This window comes from Marmota flaviventris, chromosome 19 (assembly GCF_047511675.1).
Source record: "Marmota flaviventris isolate mMarFla1 chromosome 19, mMarFla1.hap1, whole genome shotgun sequence".
NCBI classification, from domain to species: domain Eukaryota; kingdom Metazoa; phylum Chordata; class Mammalia; order Rodentia; family Sciuridae; genus Marmota; species Marmota flaviventris.
This window is the reverse complement of record NC_092516.1, coordinates 8,143,052-8,157,608: the sequence shown is the minus strand read 5'-3', so window position 1 is coordinate 8,157,608 and position 14,557 is coordinate 8,143,052. Positions and strand designations below refer to the sequence as shown.

General features: G+C 62.4%; 2 protein-coding genes across 3 annotated transcripts; one reads left to right on the top strand and one right to left on the bottom strand.

The window, feature by feature from the left end:
- Positions 1-532: 532 nt before the first annotated feature.
- Sstr5 (somatostatin receptor 5) lies at positions 533-1,624 on the top strand. Its single transcript, XM_027940979.1, has one exon. The coding sequence runs from the start codon at positions 533-535 to the stop codon at positions 1,622-1,624; it is 1,092 nt and encodes a 363-aa protein (XP_027796780.1).
- Positions 1,625-9,119: 7,495 nt separating this feature from the next.
- Positions 9,120-12,467, bottom strand: C1qtnf8 (C1q and TNF related 8). 2 transcript variants are annotated; one of them, XM_027940965.2, is made up of 3 exons: positions 12,358-12,467; positions 10,274-10,495; positions 9,120-9,849 (listed from the first exon to the last, which is right to left on the bottom strand). In XM_027940965.2, exons 2-3 carry the CDS (start codon positions 10,482-10,484, stop codon positions 9,299-9,301), a joined length of 762 nt encoding a protein of 253 aa, XP_027796766.2. In that variant the 5' UTR covers positions 10,485-10,495; positions 12,358-12,467; the 3' UTR covers positions 9,120-9,298. The 2 variants fall into 2 exon arrangements, with proteins under 2 accessions (XP_027796766.2, XP_027796767.2); XM_027940966.2 differs by lacking the exon at positions 12,358-12,467 and adding an exon at positions 11,290-11,348.
- Positions 12,468-14,557: the final 2,090 nt, after the last annotated feature.

The following is a 14,557-nucleotide window of genomic DNA, read 5'->3' as shown; positions in this document are numbered from 1 at the left end:
GTGGACATCATGTGCCAGGGATAGCATTCCCTAGAGCCAGGTGGACACTGACAGAGCCTCCTGGGAGAGGAAGGCCCAGGCCCTGTGGAGCCCAGCATCGCCCACTCCCAGCAGAGCTGGGCTGAGGTCACTGCATGTCCTGCAGGTCAGCTGGGTGCTGCAGTCCTGCTCTGGAGGCCCCTGACCACCTGGTGCCTTTCCTACTGTGCTGCCCCTAGGGGTCTAAGAGGCCTCAGGGCCAGTGGAGTGGGAGGTCACAGAGCGGCCGCTGTGGCTATCAACAGCCATGTCTGTCTTGGCTCACCAGGACGCCTGTCTACTGACCACATGGCTTTTCCTTCCTCCCTTGTTTTCCAAACAATTTGCTTAATGTGATTTCCAGCCCAGTTGAACATGACTAACAATGTTTACCTGCCACCAGGCGGGCGGGGCAGGGAGGCAGGAGGAAGGAATCCCGTCTGCCCCGCTCACCGCACCTGTCCTTCTCTTCTCTAGAGACGGCTTTGGCCAGCACGTGGCCTTGGCCTCCACCATGGAGCCCCTGTTCCCGGCCTCCATGCAGGACTGGAATGTGTCGGTCACCCCTGGAGGTGGCCACAACGGGACGCAGGGGGGACCGGCACCCTCAGTGGGTGCCCGGGCAGTGCTTGTGCCCATCCTGTATCTGCTGGTATGCGTGGTAGGGCTGGGCGGCAACACACTGGTCATCTATGTGGTACTGCGCCACGCCAAGATGAAGACGGTCACCAACGTGTACATCCTCAACCTCGCCGTGGCCGATGTGCTGCTCATGCTGGGGCTGCCCTTCCTGGCCACACAGAACGCAGTCTCCTACTGGCCATTCGGCTCTTTCCTGTGCCGCCTAGTCATGACACTAGATGGCATCAACCAGTTCACCAGCATCTTTTGCCTGACCATCATGAGTGTGGACCGCTACCTGGCCGTGGTCCATCCACTGCGCTCTGCCCGGTGGCGCCGCCCGCGGGTGGCCAAACTGGCCAGCGCAGCCGTCTGGGCCTTCTCTCTGCTCATGTCGCTGCCGCTGCTGGTCTTCGCTGACATCCAAGAGGGATGGGGCACCTGCAACCTCAGCTGGCCGGAGCCAGTGGGACTGTGGGGTGCCGCCTTCATCACCTACACGTCCGTGCTGGGCTTCTTCGGGCCGCTGCTGGTCATCTGCCTCTGCTACCTGCTGATTGTGGTGAAGGTGAAGGCGTCGGGTGTGCGTGTGGGCTCCTCGCGACGACGGCGGTCGGAGCGCAAGGTGACACGCATGGTGGTGGTGGTGGTGCTGGTGTTCGTGGGCTGCTGGCTGCCTTTCTTCATAGTCAACATCGTCAACCTGGCCTTCACGCTGCCCGAGGAGCCCACCTCCGCCGGCCTCTACTTCTTTGTGGTGGTCCTGTCCTATGCCAACAGCTGCGCCAACCCCCTGCTCTACGGCTTCCTCTCTGACAACTTCCGCCAGAGCTTCCGGAAGGTTCTGTGCCTCCGTGGGGGCTATGGTGCAGAGGATGCAGACACCGTGGAGCCACAGCCGGACAAGAGTGGACGGCCGCAGGAGGTGGCACTGCCTGTGCGCAGCTGTGAGGCCAATGGGCGCATGCAGACCAGCCGGCTATGAGGCCGCAGCAGTGCCCAGGTCCTGTGGGCTCCCCATTGCTCAGCCCTGGGGCTACAAGATGGATACTCCTCAGTGGCCCTGTGAGGATGGGGCTGAATGGGGCCAGGGCAGGTGTGGACATGGCACGATGGGTGCCTCAGTGACCAGCTAGCTGCCGGCCTGTCCTCCCGCTCAGGCCAAGTTCTAGAGAGGAAGAAGGGGTTTGGTCATGCCCCAGGAAGTGCCTGATATCTCCACCTCCCATCCTGGCCCCAACCTACATCAGCCATCCAGGCCGGGGAGCAGTTTCTCCAGGAGGCCAGCTGCGGGGAGACACTCCTCCTGACCACTGGTGTGAGCCTGTGCTGGGGCTCTGCCCACTCTCTGTTTGTGCCCTCGTCCTTGAGCCCTGAGTCACCTGGTCACAGAGCACAATTCCCTGTATGCTCACCTGTGGCCTCTGCTCCCCAGAGCTCCCAGGGACTAGTGGCCACCCCAGCTCCTTGCTGGCCCTGTAGCTGTGTGGACCTCGGGGAGGCAGGTGCAAAGCCATGTAGGTCTTGGGCAGCCAGCATGAACTGGGATCCCAGAGGATACCCTCTCCTTGGGGCCTCTGTCCACCCACCTGTCCCCCACCACCTCTGTCCAGAGGGAGAGCGAGGCACCCTCCTGGGCTCCACAGTGGGATGGGGGAGGGGCACCCACAGGGACAGGGCATGGCTACACTGGCAGGGGTTTAGTCTGAGGGGCCCAGCCAGGGCAGGGAGGTGTCTCTGAGGTCAGGGGCCACGAGGCAGCACAGTCCTGTCTTCTGCCTGGTTGGGGGCTCAGGAGGCAGCCTGCAGCCATCCACAGGGGCCGCTCTATGTGGGTTAACACAAATGCCAGCAAAGGGTGGGCCCCCGAGGAATCTGCCCTCTAGGCTGGAACTGCCCAGGTGGGGGGGCCAAGCACCCCTGTGCCAAACCTTGCTGGGATTCCCCCCAGGGGGCACACTGCTTTGGGGCAGCCCTGCCTGGCACTGCCCAGCCCTGCAGGAGGGTGCTGGGCCAGGCTAAGCAGGGCTGGGTAGCACAAAGGCCAGGCTGGTGCTGCTGGGCAGCAGGCACGACCCTCTGCCAGAGGCCAAGCCTGGACACTCATTCTGTGTGCTGAGGGCACTTGTGTTCGAGAACCTGCTCCCTGAATGAATTAGAGAATAAATGTTTGATCCTTCCTCAAAGCAAATATTGTCCCTGAAGCCATGGGAAGCCAGCGGGAACCAGAGTGTGTTGTAGGTGTGAGGCCCGCAGCCCAGCCTGCCTACCGAACCCAGGCGAGGCTGGGATGGGTTGGCCACGCCCATTTGGGAGTGGGCAGCAGGGTTCACAAAGTGGGGGTCATCAGGGTGCCGAGCTGGGGCTGGCCATCCCTGGCCTCCTGGGATTAGCTACTCTGGGCAGGTGAAGTGTTCTCGATGTGGGTTCCACAGAACTCTGCCTGCCCCCAGGGGCTGCAGGCAAAACCCACCCCTGCCCACAGGTCCAGCATCCCAAGGCACGTCCAGGGAAAGACATCCAGGGAGAGACCAAGGCCTGTTTGCTCTGCAGCTCCCACCTCCTGTCAGGCCTCCCCTAGGATTTGGAGAAAAGGTGCTCCTGTTGGAACAGCTTGGGGGAGAGCAGATGGCTCGGAAATCTCTGCCCAGACCAACCTCCCCAGTCGATCTGATCTGACAGAGGCCCTCCCTGGGTGGGGCCAGCAGAATGTCCTGCCCGGAGCCCAGCAGGCCAGCTCCTAGTTACAGAGAGGGGACTACAGGGCCTCTGCAGTAAGGCAGGTTCCCCCTGCCAGAGGACACTTGGCCCTCCTGGAAGCCTCCTGCCCCATCTTGTTCAGTCTGAGGCCCCTGTGAAATTGTAGCATTGTCCAGACACCAGCCCCAGGACCCCTTGTCCCTCTGTCTAACACCCCAGCCCCACAGCCCTGCTGGACCCACATGCTCACCTGGCTGCAGGTGCTCTCCTGGCTGCCTTTGCTGATAGTCTTCCCCTCGTTGGGGGCATACCCGCCTCTGGTCAACCTGAGCAGCATGTGGCCTTCGCCCCCAGGCCCATCAGGGACAGTGAGCTCCAGGGATGCCTCACCGCTGAACCCGGTTCACATCTCACTAGTGCAGGCCCCTGGCTTGGGAGACCGGAAAGTGTGTGTCCTTGGACAGGCACTGGTGTGCACCTACTGTGTGCCCACTGGGGTTTCGTTGCAGGGAGCGTTGAGCAGGAAGTGCATTCCAGGCGAAGGAAACAGCCTGTGTGAAGATCCAGAGGCAAAAGAGCACAGGCCCGAGCTCTCCAGCCTGGGGTGGGGTGGCTGGGGAGCCTGTCCTGGCTTCCAGGAAGGAAGGAGGACAGGAGAGATCAGGAGCACCAAGACTGGAGGAAGAGAGAGCCGGTGGAGGGCAGGCCCTCCAGGGAAGGGGCAAGGCAGCTGGGCCCGGGCCAGGTATCTGGGGCAGGGAATGTGAACTCCCAGGGTGCTGAAGAGGCAGAATCACTGTCCCTGGCATGGCCTAGGGCCATGCTGGCTTCCAGCTGGGGCATGAGTGAGGGAGAGACCTCAGGTGGTGGGCTGAGCCTGTGGGATGTTCTGGGAGGTTCTATGCAGCCCGTGGCTCCTGGGACCAGTCCTGACCTGTGTGAGCAAGGTGGGACACCTCAGGGCACCTGCCATAAAGGCCTGAGCTTGGAGAGCCCTTGGAGTCCTGAGCTGCTCCCTGCCCTCCCGTTGAGGCCTCGGGGTCCCCAGTCTCCACAGATGTGACCGAGGGGCAGTGACACCACAGAGGCCGCAGAGCCTCCACCATCTGCAGGCCACGGCCAGTAGGGTGGGGGTGGCGCAGGGCAAACATCCTGGGCGGGAGCGGCAACCTGCTTTATGGGCGCTCCATCCGCATCGATGGGTTTTATTGGCCACTGGGCTCCAGCGGTTCCCAGAGTGACCTTGCTCAGGAAATCCGGCCTGCAAGGCAGGGATGAGGATGGGGGACAGGAGGTCTCTATTTGCCCAGCAGGGCAGGGTACAGGTCAGGAAAGGTGGGTGTTGGGGAACAGCCCCCACAAGCAGAGCAGGCGTTCCCCGCCCCCAGGATGGCAGCCGAGTAAGTCTGGGCTCACAGGCCTGGGCAGTGGCTCCTGCCAGCCCACCCACCTCCTCATGTTCGGGGTCCCAGGTGAGTGCTGGGGAGGGCATGTCCCCATCAGGCCCCTGCTGTGCTGTCCTGGGGAAAGCGAGAGCAGCAAGGGTGAGGGTGGGCACTGGGCAGAATAGATGGGGCATAGGTGGCCAGGGGGCTGGGGATGCCATTGCCTCCCATCAAAGGGTCTGCCAAGGTGGGAGCTGGTGGGGCTGTGGGGTCCCAGGAAGCCAGGCTAGGACATCCACTTGTGATTCTCTCCTGCTCGACTCTGGGGCTCCCTATCCCCACGCTTCCTGAGGCATCTCCCGCATGGAAAGAAGTGTCACTCAGGAGCAGTGTGAGGAGGTCCTGATCACGGCAGTTGATTGGTTGGCCCTGGGGCTTTTCCTCCCTGGATGGAGATGGACCAGCCCCCAGGCTCATGCCCTGCTGGGCTCCTATGGGCTGACACCCCTGGGAGGTGTCCTTGGGGTCAGTGCAGGGCAGCGAGAAGGCCAAGATGGGGCCAGCAAATCCGAGAGCGTGGCCCTTCCACCCAAGTTCACGAGGTGAGGGTCATGAGCCTGAGTGGGCGGCCAGGAGTGAGGGCATCCCAGAGCTGCCCTCATGCTGGCCGGGCTCCTGCTGCTCTCCCACTTGGGCCTGTCCTGCCCTGGCCAAGCCTGTGTTTGTCCCCTTGCTCTGAACAGCCTGAGGGCTCAGGCCCAGGGCCCCTGGAGCCAGGCAGGGGCCCAGGAGAGAGGAGCCCCATCACTTCTCTACCCACCTGGCTGTGGCTCCCCTAGAGGATGTGACCTCTCAGGATGGCAGCACAGAGGACTGGCCCTTTTGTGACTGGTTTATGTCACCCAGCACCCTGTCCTCAGGGCCCATCCCAGCAGGTGTCCAGGGTTCCCTTGTGCTTGGGCACCACGTTGCCACCTGTGTCCCTCTCATGGGGAAGCTCCCGGTCATTCCCCTAAACGTCTTGGGGTTGCCACACAGCCACGGTCTTCCCTCCTTCATTCCTGGTTGAACCAAGGGCACACAGCTGGCATTCACCATGCTCCTGGCTGTCATTCCTGCCCTCTCACTGGGTGGGAAATGAGGGTGCTAGTGACAGGTCTCCAGCCTCTTTCCGAGGACCATCCTCAACCTGCCTGGGCTGGCCTGTGCCCCTTGGGCTTTTATTACTTTGAAGAAAATTGAATGTGACTTTCTTATCTTCTTCCATTTCTTGGTCATTTTTAAAAATAAATAACTGCTGTCTCATCCTGGGCCAGGACAGTGGCCCCAAGCACATCCCCACAAGTGCATTGAGGCTGGGGGTTAGGTGTCCTACTGCCTCTCTAACCCAGCATATGGGGTTTAACAGATACGCTTCGCCACCGTCAGAGAGACGCGGTCCCCTCCCTGGCCTGTCCACATGGTAGCTGTGCTACTGTCAGCAGGTGCCACTACTCTCGTCCCTTCAGTGGGCAACCTGGCAGCAGGCCTGGCCCTGGTCCTGCCTGGGCCCTTGTCTGGACTCATCCCTGCCTCCCCGTGTGGTGGTGGGCAATTCCTGGGCTCTGGAGATCAGAAACTCCCTGCAGCGCCTCCTGCAGTGCGGGGCTTTCTGCAGAGAAGGAGGCTGCAGGTCCAAGGTGGCTGGTCCAGGGCTGTCCTCCGGAATTCCTGGGTGCCCCCATCCAGAGCCTGGTGTGGATAGGTGTTCTCCTTGCCCTGGCAGACCTTGTCCAAGGCTGCCTTCCCAAGGGGACCCTTGCCCCAGGGCCCCCATAGAGCTCTGGACAGCTGCATTCGTGCTGAGTGGGTGGGAGTAGGGAGAGTGGCCACCACATTGGCCCCCATGTCTGCAGGCTCCTCCAAGGCCCAGCACCCAGACCCAGCTCAGCCCCAGGCAAGGTTGCTCGACCTGCACTGGAAGCCCAAACAGAGGCCCTTTGCACCCCACTGCAGGAGGGAAGTGGAGGCTGCAGAGCAGGGGAGACAGAACGTAGGATGTTTGAAGCCAGCTGGGCTGGAACTGGACCTGGATTTCACCGTGTGGCTCCTGTGAGCACCAACCACACACCCTGGTGCTTCAGAGAGGTCAGGCAACATGCCTGAGGATGCACAGCCAGGACTGGGCTGGGACTTCTCTCCTGGATCCCTTCTGGCCAGGCTGGCCCTCAGGATGTAGGGACATGGGTGTCCTGGATGGGCAGGAGGGGAGTTCAGGAGTGGGAGGATGTAGATACCCTGTGTAGATACCTCTTCTCTGTAGGGAAGCCTCTCTGCTGCCACGTACTGCCACACCACTAGCATTCAGGCAGCTTCTTGCTGTGCCTGCCGGTTGCCACCAGCCCGGGTGTGTCCAGCTACTCCAACCATAAAAGGACACAGGGGCTTCCCACACCTCAGCATCCCGGGTGGGGCTGACTCTCTGGGATGGAGTTTCCAGGTGCCAGGGCCTGGCCCCCAGTCCCACCCTGGCCCTAAGCCCCTCCTGAGCCCTGTCCCCAGAGACCCCCTGCCTGGCCTCCTCCTTAACTTTCCCAAGACCTTTAGACACACCAGGGAAGCCTGGAGGAAGGGCCCCTGGGAGTGCAGGTGGAAAACTGGCTGCTGCAGATGGGGAGGGATGGGGGCTGCAGGCTCTGGCCACAGCTGGAAGCAGCCCCCTCCCCCACTGATGAGCTCCTGTGGACAGCAAAGGGGCCAGCCCTTCAGGGCCTGCTGCTGCATGCAGCCCTTGCTCCTGCCTCTGCACTGTCCCCTCAGCCCTGCCCACCAGGGGCCCTTCCTCTAGGAGGTCGACTCTCAGAACTGCAAGTGCTGGGTGCTTTGTGAGCCCTGGCTGGACCTCAGCTTTCTACCTGTCCTCAGAAGCCAGCCAGAACACTCAGTGTCCTGTGGAGTGGACATCTCTCTATGAGGACGAGGGGTGCTTCCAAGAGTCGGGCTGGGCCCATCTCACAAGGGAGCAGTGCCCTGTGCCTGGTAGGGCAGCTGCTGCCAACCTTCTGCAGCTCTGCCTCCCTGCCCCGGCTGCCTCTCCTGCCACCTCTGCCCACTGTCCCTGCACCTGGGCCACCAGGTAGGAGGGAAAAAATGACTACTGGCTCTGGCTCTAGCCTTGGTTCAGGGCTGCAGGCCTGTGAGGTAACTGGCGTCTACCCCTCCACTGGCCCCTTGGTGACCGGGAGGGCTGCTATTTCCAGTTGTGTCCCCCACACCTGGTCAGGAGAATAGGAGAATCTTCTCCAGGTCATGCTGTGTAAGGGGCAAGTGGGGCCCTCAGTTTCCCTTCCTGGGGTGAGCCCTGGTGGCCAAGGAGGAGCCTGTCCCCTCAGGGCCTCCTGGGCCAAGGTGCGAAAGTCCCAGCTGGTTGGGATTCATCTCATGACCCCAGTCAGAGGCCCTTGGAGGCAGGGAGTGGGGCCAGGGCAAGAGAGGACAAGGGTACTCCTCAGGCCAGGGGCCTTCCAGAATGGACAAGGCCCAAGGGGCCAGCGTCCCTGGAGCCTAGCCCTAGTGCCTCCCAGGGGGAGAGGGGCTCCTAGCCCACCAGCAGCTGCCTTCTGCCACCTTCCAGACCCTGGCCTGCAGCTTTGTGTGCCTTCCCAGAGTGTCAGCCAGCTCGGCCGTTTGGTGATTCTAGATGCTGTTCCTGCCAGTGCCCTGTGGTCTCATTGCCAGAGAACACAGGCTAGGGATGGGGAGAAGGAACAGCCCCTGAGAAGAGACACAAGGAGGACCCAGAGAGGAGGAGGTCAGAGCAGGAGAGGCGCCAGAGGGGCCAAGGAAATGAGGAAGGGCATGCAGGGCCATGTGGCAGGCAAAGTCTGATTCCAGACCTGGGGGCGGATGGAGGTTCCCAGGACCTAGCCTGGCCAGACCCCAGGGGCAGGAAAGAGAGACACAGCCCACACTCCTTTTCCAAAGGGACCCCCATAATTGCTCCCACATATTTGGCCAAGTCACCTGTGACCTGGGGTTGGCTCCAAGCTCTGCGGCATGGAGTGCCAACTCCCCCCAGCCCAGCCCTCTGCAGACACGGGGGACCCTGGAGACCCAGAAAAGCAGCCCTCCAGTGCTCAGCCACATTTCACCCCAAGGGCAAGCCTCCCATTCCCGGCCAGCACCCCTCTCTGCTCGTGCCGCCCTTGACCCCGGGAAGCTTGCTGTCTTTCTCCTGCTGGAATCTGGTGCCTCAAAGACCAGCAATTTCCTGCGATCCCTGGCCTCCCCCAGCCCAGCCCAGCCCCCATTGGTGCCTCCGAACCCCCGACAAGGAGCAAGCCCGTGTGTGGCCCTGGGGCCTGGCACAGCCTTTATGAGCAGATAGAACAGGTCCCACGGTGGCACTCAGCCACCATGGTAGACCAGGCCCATGATATCCCTCTGCCCCCTGTGACTGGGTGTGGCCACTCCATCTGTGGAAGACCTCACAAGGACAGGCCAGGTGCTGAGTTGCTCTCCCTACACCCCAGTGCTCAGCCACTCAAGTCCTGCACTGGGCAGAGGTCTGGAAGTGAAGGCCACGGGACCATGAGCTAGAGCTCACTAGCCGGCTTGACCAGGTGGCCACTGAAGGTGATATAGAGGTCCCCGGGCTCTCCGTGGATGGCGTTGTCCTGGTCACGGTGGAACATGCGCACCCAGACGGTGCTGCTGGCCGCCAGCGGCAGCAGCAGGCTCTGGGCCTGCATGAGGCTGCGCTCACTGGGTTGTGCATACAGCACGGCCATGGGCCGCTGGTCCAGCATGATGTGCAGGTAGGCCTCCTTGAAGTTCCAGGTGTGCACGTGCAGGCTCAGGAAGTAGATGCCCGGCACCTTGCAGCGGAAGCGGCCCGTGGCCAGGTCGAAGGTGCCGTCCAGGTTGACCAGCTCCATATCAAAGGGCACCGCTTGGAAGTCCTCCACGCTGTGCAGTCCCTCACGCCGACCCACAGAGAAGGCCACGTGGGCATGCTGGCACGGGGCACCCGGAAACCCCATCTGCCCCTTCTGGCCTTTGTGGCCCTGCAGGCCGCGGGAGCCCTGGGGACCCTCCTTCCCGCTCCTTCCTGCGTGACCTCTGGCCCCTGCCTCACCCTTCTCTCCTGCAGGGAGCAAGCAGGGCCTGGGTCAGCACGGTCCCCACCTCCCGCCGCCTGCAGGCCCCGTTACCTTGCCAGGTCCAAGGCTGGGGCTCCAGGCCTCAAGGCCACCCAGGCCATGGCCTCACTTCTCCCCAGCCTGAGTTTCCTCATCTGTAAGGGCCCCAATCTGCTTCTCAGGACAGTGAGAAACCACTCGCCAAAGGGGCAGCCGTGCTGAGGCAGCTGCAGAGGAGGGTTTGAGCTGGGTTGTGCAGAGCAAGAGCAAGGAAGTTCCTACCCAGGTCTGAGCTAAGCATAGCCTGCTGTCCAGCCTCAGGACCCTCCCTGCCCCAGGGTCCCAGCACCCACTCAGTCCCCCAGAGCAGCCTGCTTCCTGCTTGTGGGGCAGGGGCTGGGTGCAGGTGGCACCTCTGTGCAGACTCACCTTTGAGGATAGAGATGTCAATGGTGGGCCGCACACGGGGCAGCCCCACCCACAGGGCCTGTTCACTCAAAGGGGTGTGTGGGCCAGGGGCGGCAGCAGGGGGCCATGGTGGACGGCAGCAGTGCACACAGGGCCTCCTGGACAGGCCCAGGCTAGGCCAGGCCCCTGCAGGCAGCACCAGCACCAGGACCATGAGGGCGGGGGCTGCCATCCTGGTCAGACCTGGGGTGGGGGAGAGTGGCGTCTGAGAAGGAGCCTGCTAGAGCCCCTAGTGTGTCAGGTCAGGGCCTCAGGGCTGCAGTGGGAGCCCAGCCAAGGCTTGAGGGCTGCTCTGCCCAGTGCACCCTGTGGACCCTGCCCTCCCAAGCTGCAGCTCCCCCAGTTGCAACACCCTGACTGCCCAGAGTCCAGGAGCCCAGGGCACCCTGGACCAGGCAGATGGGTGGGGAACAGCTGTGGGGGTTACTGCTGGGTGGAGGGAGCCCAGCCTGCCCAGGTAGCTTGGGGACCCCTATCTGCCACAGCCCACAATCCGGTTACCTCTCAGCGGCAAGCGCTACCAGCTATAGCCCCGTGAGCTCCCACAGTCCTGCAGCAGTCTGTGAAAGGAGCCTTTCACACTGCCTGGCGCCTGCGGCTTCCCAGGATGGCCAAGACCAACAGGCGGAGGGCAGCTCCACACTGCCCCTGGGCCAGGCGCAGGCAGAGCCCCCTGCCTACTGCCAGGCCTCCCCCAGTCACCTGCCCCAAAGGGCTGCACAGCCTGCCAGGGCTCCAGCTCCTCCTGCCCAACCTAGTACCCCTCATGAGCAGGGGCTTGGGGTGGCCTGGGCAGGCAGGCTGGCGAGTGGCGCCTCAGGCTGGAGCCTGCTCCCCACAGAAAACCAAGGTTGCTTCCCTGTTTGGGGAGGGATGACTGGACAGAGCATGGGCAGGGTGCTGAAGGCCACGTGTTAGTGTGGGGGGCCCAGGCCAGGGCCCCCATGTGCACCAGGCTGTCTGGGCCACCAACCCACCTGGTGACACAGAGAGCGTCTGGCCATGGACAGAGGGAGCCCTGGAGAGTAGACGGTGTTCGGGGTCTGTGGTGTCTGCCTCCACTCCTCCATGAAACCGCCAGAAGCCCTGGCACGAGGGCAGACTTTTAAGGATAATGACAGTGCCCCTTGGTGCCATGCCCCCAACCCCCAGCAGTGGAGCCCCCCCAGTCAGTGGCAGATAGGGCTGCATTCAGTGTTAGCCAGAGATCAATTCCACACAGGGCCCTGGCCCCACAACCTGGGACATGGGACATGGCGACTCCCTAGGGCTGACTCCCCCTGAGCCAGGCTGCCTGCTGGAGAGGCAGCAGAAGTAGCCTGAGAACTAGGGTGGCCCACCCCTGCCTGCTGGTTCTGCTTGGCTGGCCCAGCTCCCCCACCAGCCTGCCCCCTGGCTGTCCACACTGATGACCAGGGAGGAGAGAAGGGTGGGAGGCAGTGATGGGGGATGGAAGACCCAGCTGTGGGTGTTTGCAGGCTGGAGGGTAGGCAGGGGCTGTCGAAGGCTGGCAAAAGCCAGGGCAGGGCTGCTAGCCTCAGAGGTGACAGCTCACACCCCAGCTTGGCACCCAGCAGGGCCTGGTGGCCCCCTCTGGGGACAGCTGTCTTCACCCACTGTGGGCTATGGCAACACAGAAGAGGGTGTGAAGATCTGAAGCCCCATGACTGATTTGCCCATCCCACCCTGGCCTGCAGCCCCCCGAGCAGCTCTCTCGTCTGGGTTGTAGACGTCAGGAGACACCATGTCCCCACAGGAGCTGGGTGGGGTGGACAGGGCTTCCCTGTGCTGCCCCAGCATTGCCCTTGGAGTGCTGGAGGTCCTAGGGTTCCCGAAGAACACTGGATCCCTGTCTCTGAGACTTGGGCACCAATGGCAGCTCTGGAGTGGCTGAGAAGGTCACTATCTGGTCAAAATGGTGAAGTCCAGCCTCAGAGGACACTGCTAGCCTCAGCCATGTACCAGGGCTCAGGGTCATCTCCCCACCACTGTTCAGTGCTCCCCGATACCAGCAGAGCTGCCCCCAATGAGAGACAGACCCTTACCCTGAACTTCGTGGGGCTGGCCAAGGACCCCCCCAAGAGCCAGTGGGGATGAAGAATCTCTTCAAGGGGAGAGAAAAAGCCCAGGAAGGGGCCTGGGGGGCCCCCTCAGGTCTGGTGGCCCTCAGGGGCCCAGTCCTCCTGGACCCTGCCTGGGATAGTGTCTGGGCAGGAGCTAGCGGGCAGCACACGCACCCTCGGGCTCTGAAGGGAGGGGCCATTGCAGGAAGGGTGACTCTGCGGGGGCAGGACAATGAGTCTCAGGACAGAAATAGCCCTAGCTCAGACACAGACACTGGCATCTCCATGACAACTGGAGAGCGTGGCTGGGCGTCATGGCCCCCGAGGTAGACATCCTGCAATGTCATGGAAGGGGGTTCTGTGTCCCCGCTGGTTGCCCCCCTGCCCCCACCTGCCAGGAGCCTGGGAGGGTGACGCTTTCTTCCTATGGAAATGGGAGCCTGTGTCAGCAGGGAAGGGCCAGGTGCCAGGCTCAGTACCCTGACACCTCTGCAGTCAGTACCCCTGTGGGTCTTGGGATTCTCCACTGGCAAGGGGTGGCCAGTGTCCCCAGGAGGACACTTGGACCTACCTAGGACCTACCTAGGCAGCAGGCAGGGCTCAGGGGGTGTCAGTATTACACTATTGGTGCCTAGGAGGTTGGGGGCTCTGTGGCCCATGGCCCCCACCCCGGGGTGGCCTGAGTGCAGACAGTTGGTATGGGTTCTGGGGTAACATGGGTAGAGTCGGAGTCCACTACAGCTGCCCAAGTCTGGCCATCCCAGGGAAGGACAGACCATGTACTCTGTAGCCAGAGGCCCTAAGGTCAGTCCAGGGCCAGCTCTTTGCTGCCTATGAGAGCAACCAAGTGGCCTGGTCAGGGGTGCACAGATAGGGGAACGCAGGCGATTGGAAGCGGGCCGCGATGCCTTGATTTGCCAGGAAGCTGTGTCCAGGTATGGCTGGATGATGCTGTGTATGAAGCAAAGTTGACTCTAGTGCACGGGGTAACTAGAGAGCTGGAGAGGGGGATCAAATCTGTAGCTGGGAGCAGCCCTCCCTCTCTACCCTTGCCCTCCTGGGATCAAGAAGAGCCCTGGGGTCCTAGCAGACCCCTGGGTGGCAGAGAGTGCCCCCTGTCCAAGGAGAAGCAAGCTGGGCCCATTATGGGCAGAGGGGCAGCTCAGGGTGGGTACCAGGTCCTCCTGGCTACTGTGGAGGCCTAAGTCACCTGGAGCTTCTCTCACCCTCCCTAGGACCCCTGTGTGATCTCTGCAGCAGGAAGGGGATCCACAGAGGGACCTTCTGTGACCAGATGGACTCAGGGATGAGGGGCTGGACAATCCGGGAGTCTAGAGGGCACTCTGAGAGTAGGAGACCCCAGTGGTCCGGCCAGGCAGCTCCAGGCTGAAGGCCCATCCCTACTGCCATGTTGCCATGGGCCTCACTGCAAAACCAGGCCCTGCAGATGTGGCTCACCTGCCGTGGAGCCCGGGTGTGTGGGGTCAAATGCACACAAACCCACGGTGGCCCCAGGAGCCTGAGCAGCCGGAACACACAGTGTGACTAGAGTAACTCCTCCTGAGCCACCCCCGCCCCAGCATTAGGGGTGAAGAACTTCGCCCAGGAACAGCCCCCACACCCCGACACTCCTCAGCCCAGCAGCCTGCTGCTCTCCCACACCAGGGACGAGGGCCCTGTGTGCTGATGGGCAGGGTGCGCAGAGCAGCTTGAGCCTGCAGGTGATAATGAGGCTGGCAGCAGAGGCCCAGAGGGGCTGTTATCTCCTGAGCCTCTTCGCAGACACTCTGCTGCTAGAGCTGGTGATGATCTGCCTCTAGCGGTGAGGGGCGTGGTGTGGTGGGACAGCAGAGAGTGTCTCACCCCCCCGCACCTGGCCAACATGGGGCAGCAGCTCTGCACAGAGCGACAGACAGGGGACAGGTCTAGCCATTCCTGTCCCTTCTCCAGGCAGGCAGCCTGACTCCCTCCTTGGTAGTGGCATTCAAGGGTCTGGAACTGGTGACCTCACCCCAGCCACTTGGCCCCTAGGGTGTTTACTGCAGGAGGCAGGGATTGCAGGCTATTGAGGGGTCACTGTTCCAGGTCCTACCTGGTGGCCTCCAGGGGCTTTGAAGAACTGTGTGGACATGACATGAACAGTCCTCAGCCCCCACGGTGGTATGGCTGGCCATGCTCCTGG

Bases quoted from the DNA above. Each gene is read 5' to 3' on its own strand.
- Sstr5 (XM_027940979.1), top strand. From the start codon at position 533: ATGGAGCCCCTGTTCCCGGCCTCCATGCAGGACTGGAATGTGTCGGTC.
- C1qtnf8 (XM_027940965.2), bottom strand. From the start codon at position 10,484: ATGGCAGCCCCCGCCCTCATGGTCCTGGTGCTGGTGCTGCCTGCAGGG. The intron at 9,850-10,273 runs GTGAGTCTGCAC...TGCTCCCTGCAG, and splicing joins TGACATCTCTATCCTCAAAG to GAGAGAAGGGTGAGGCAGGG.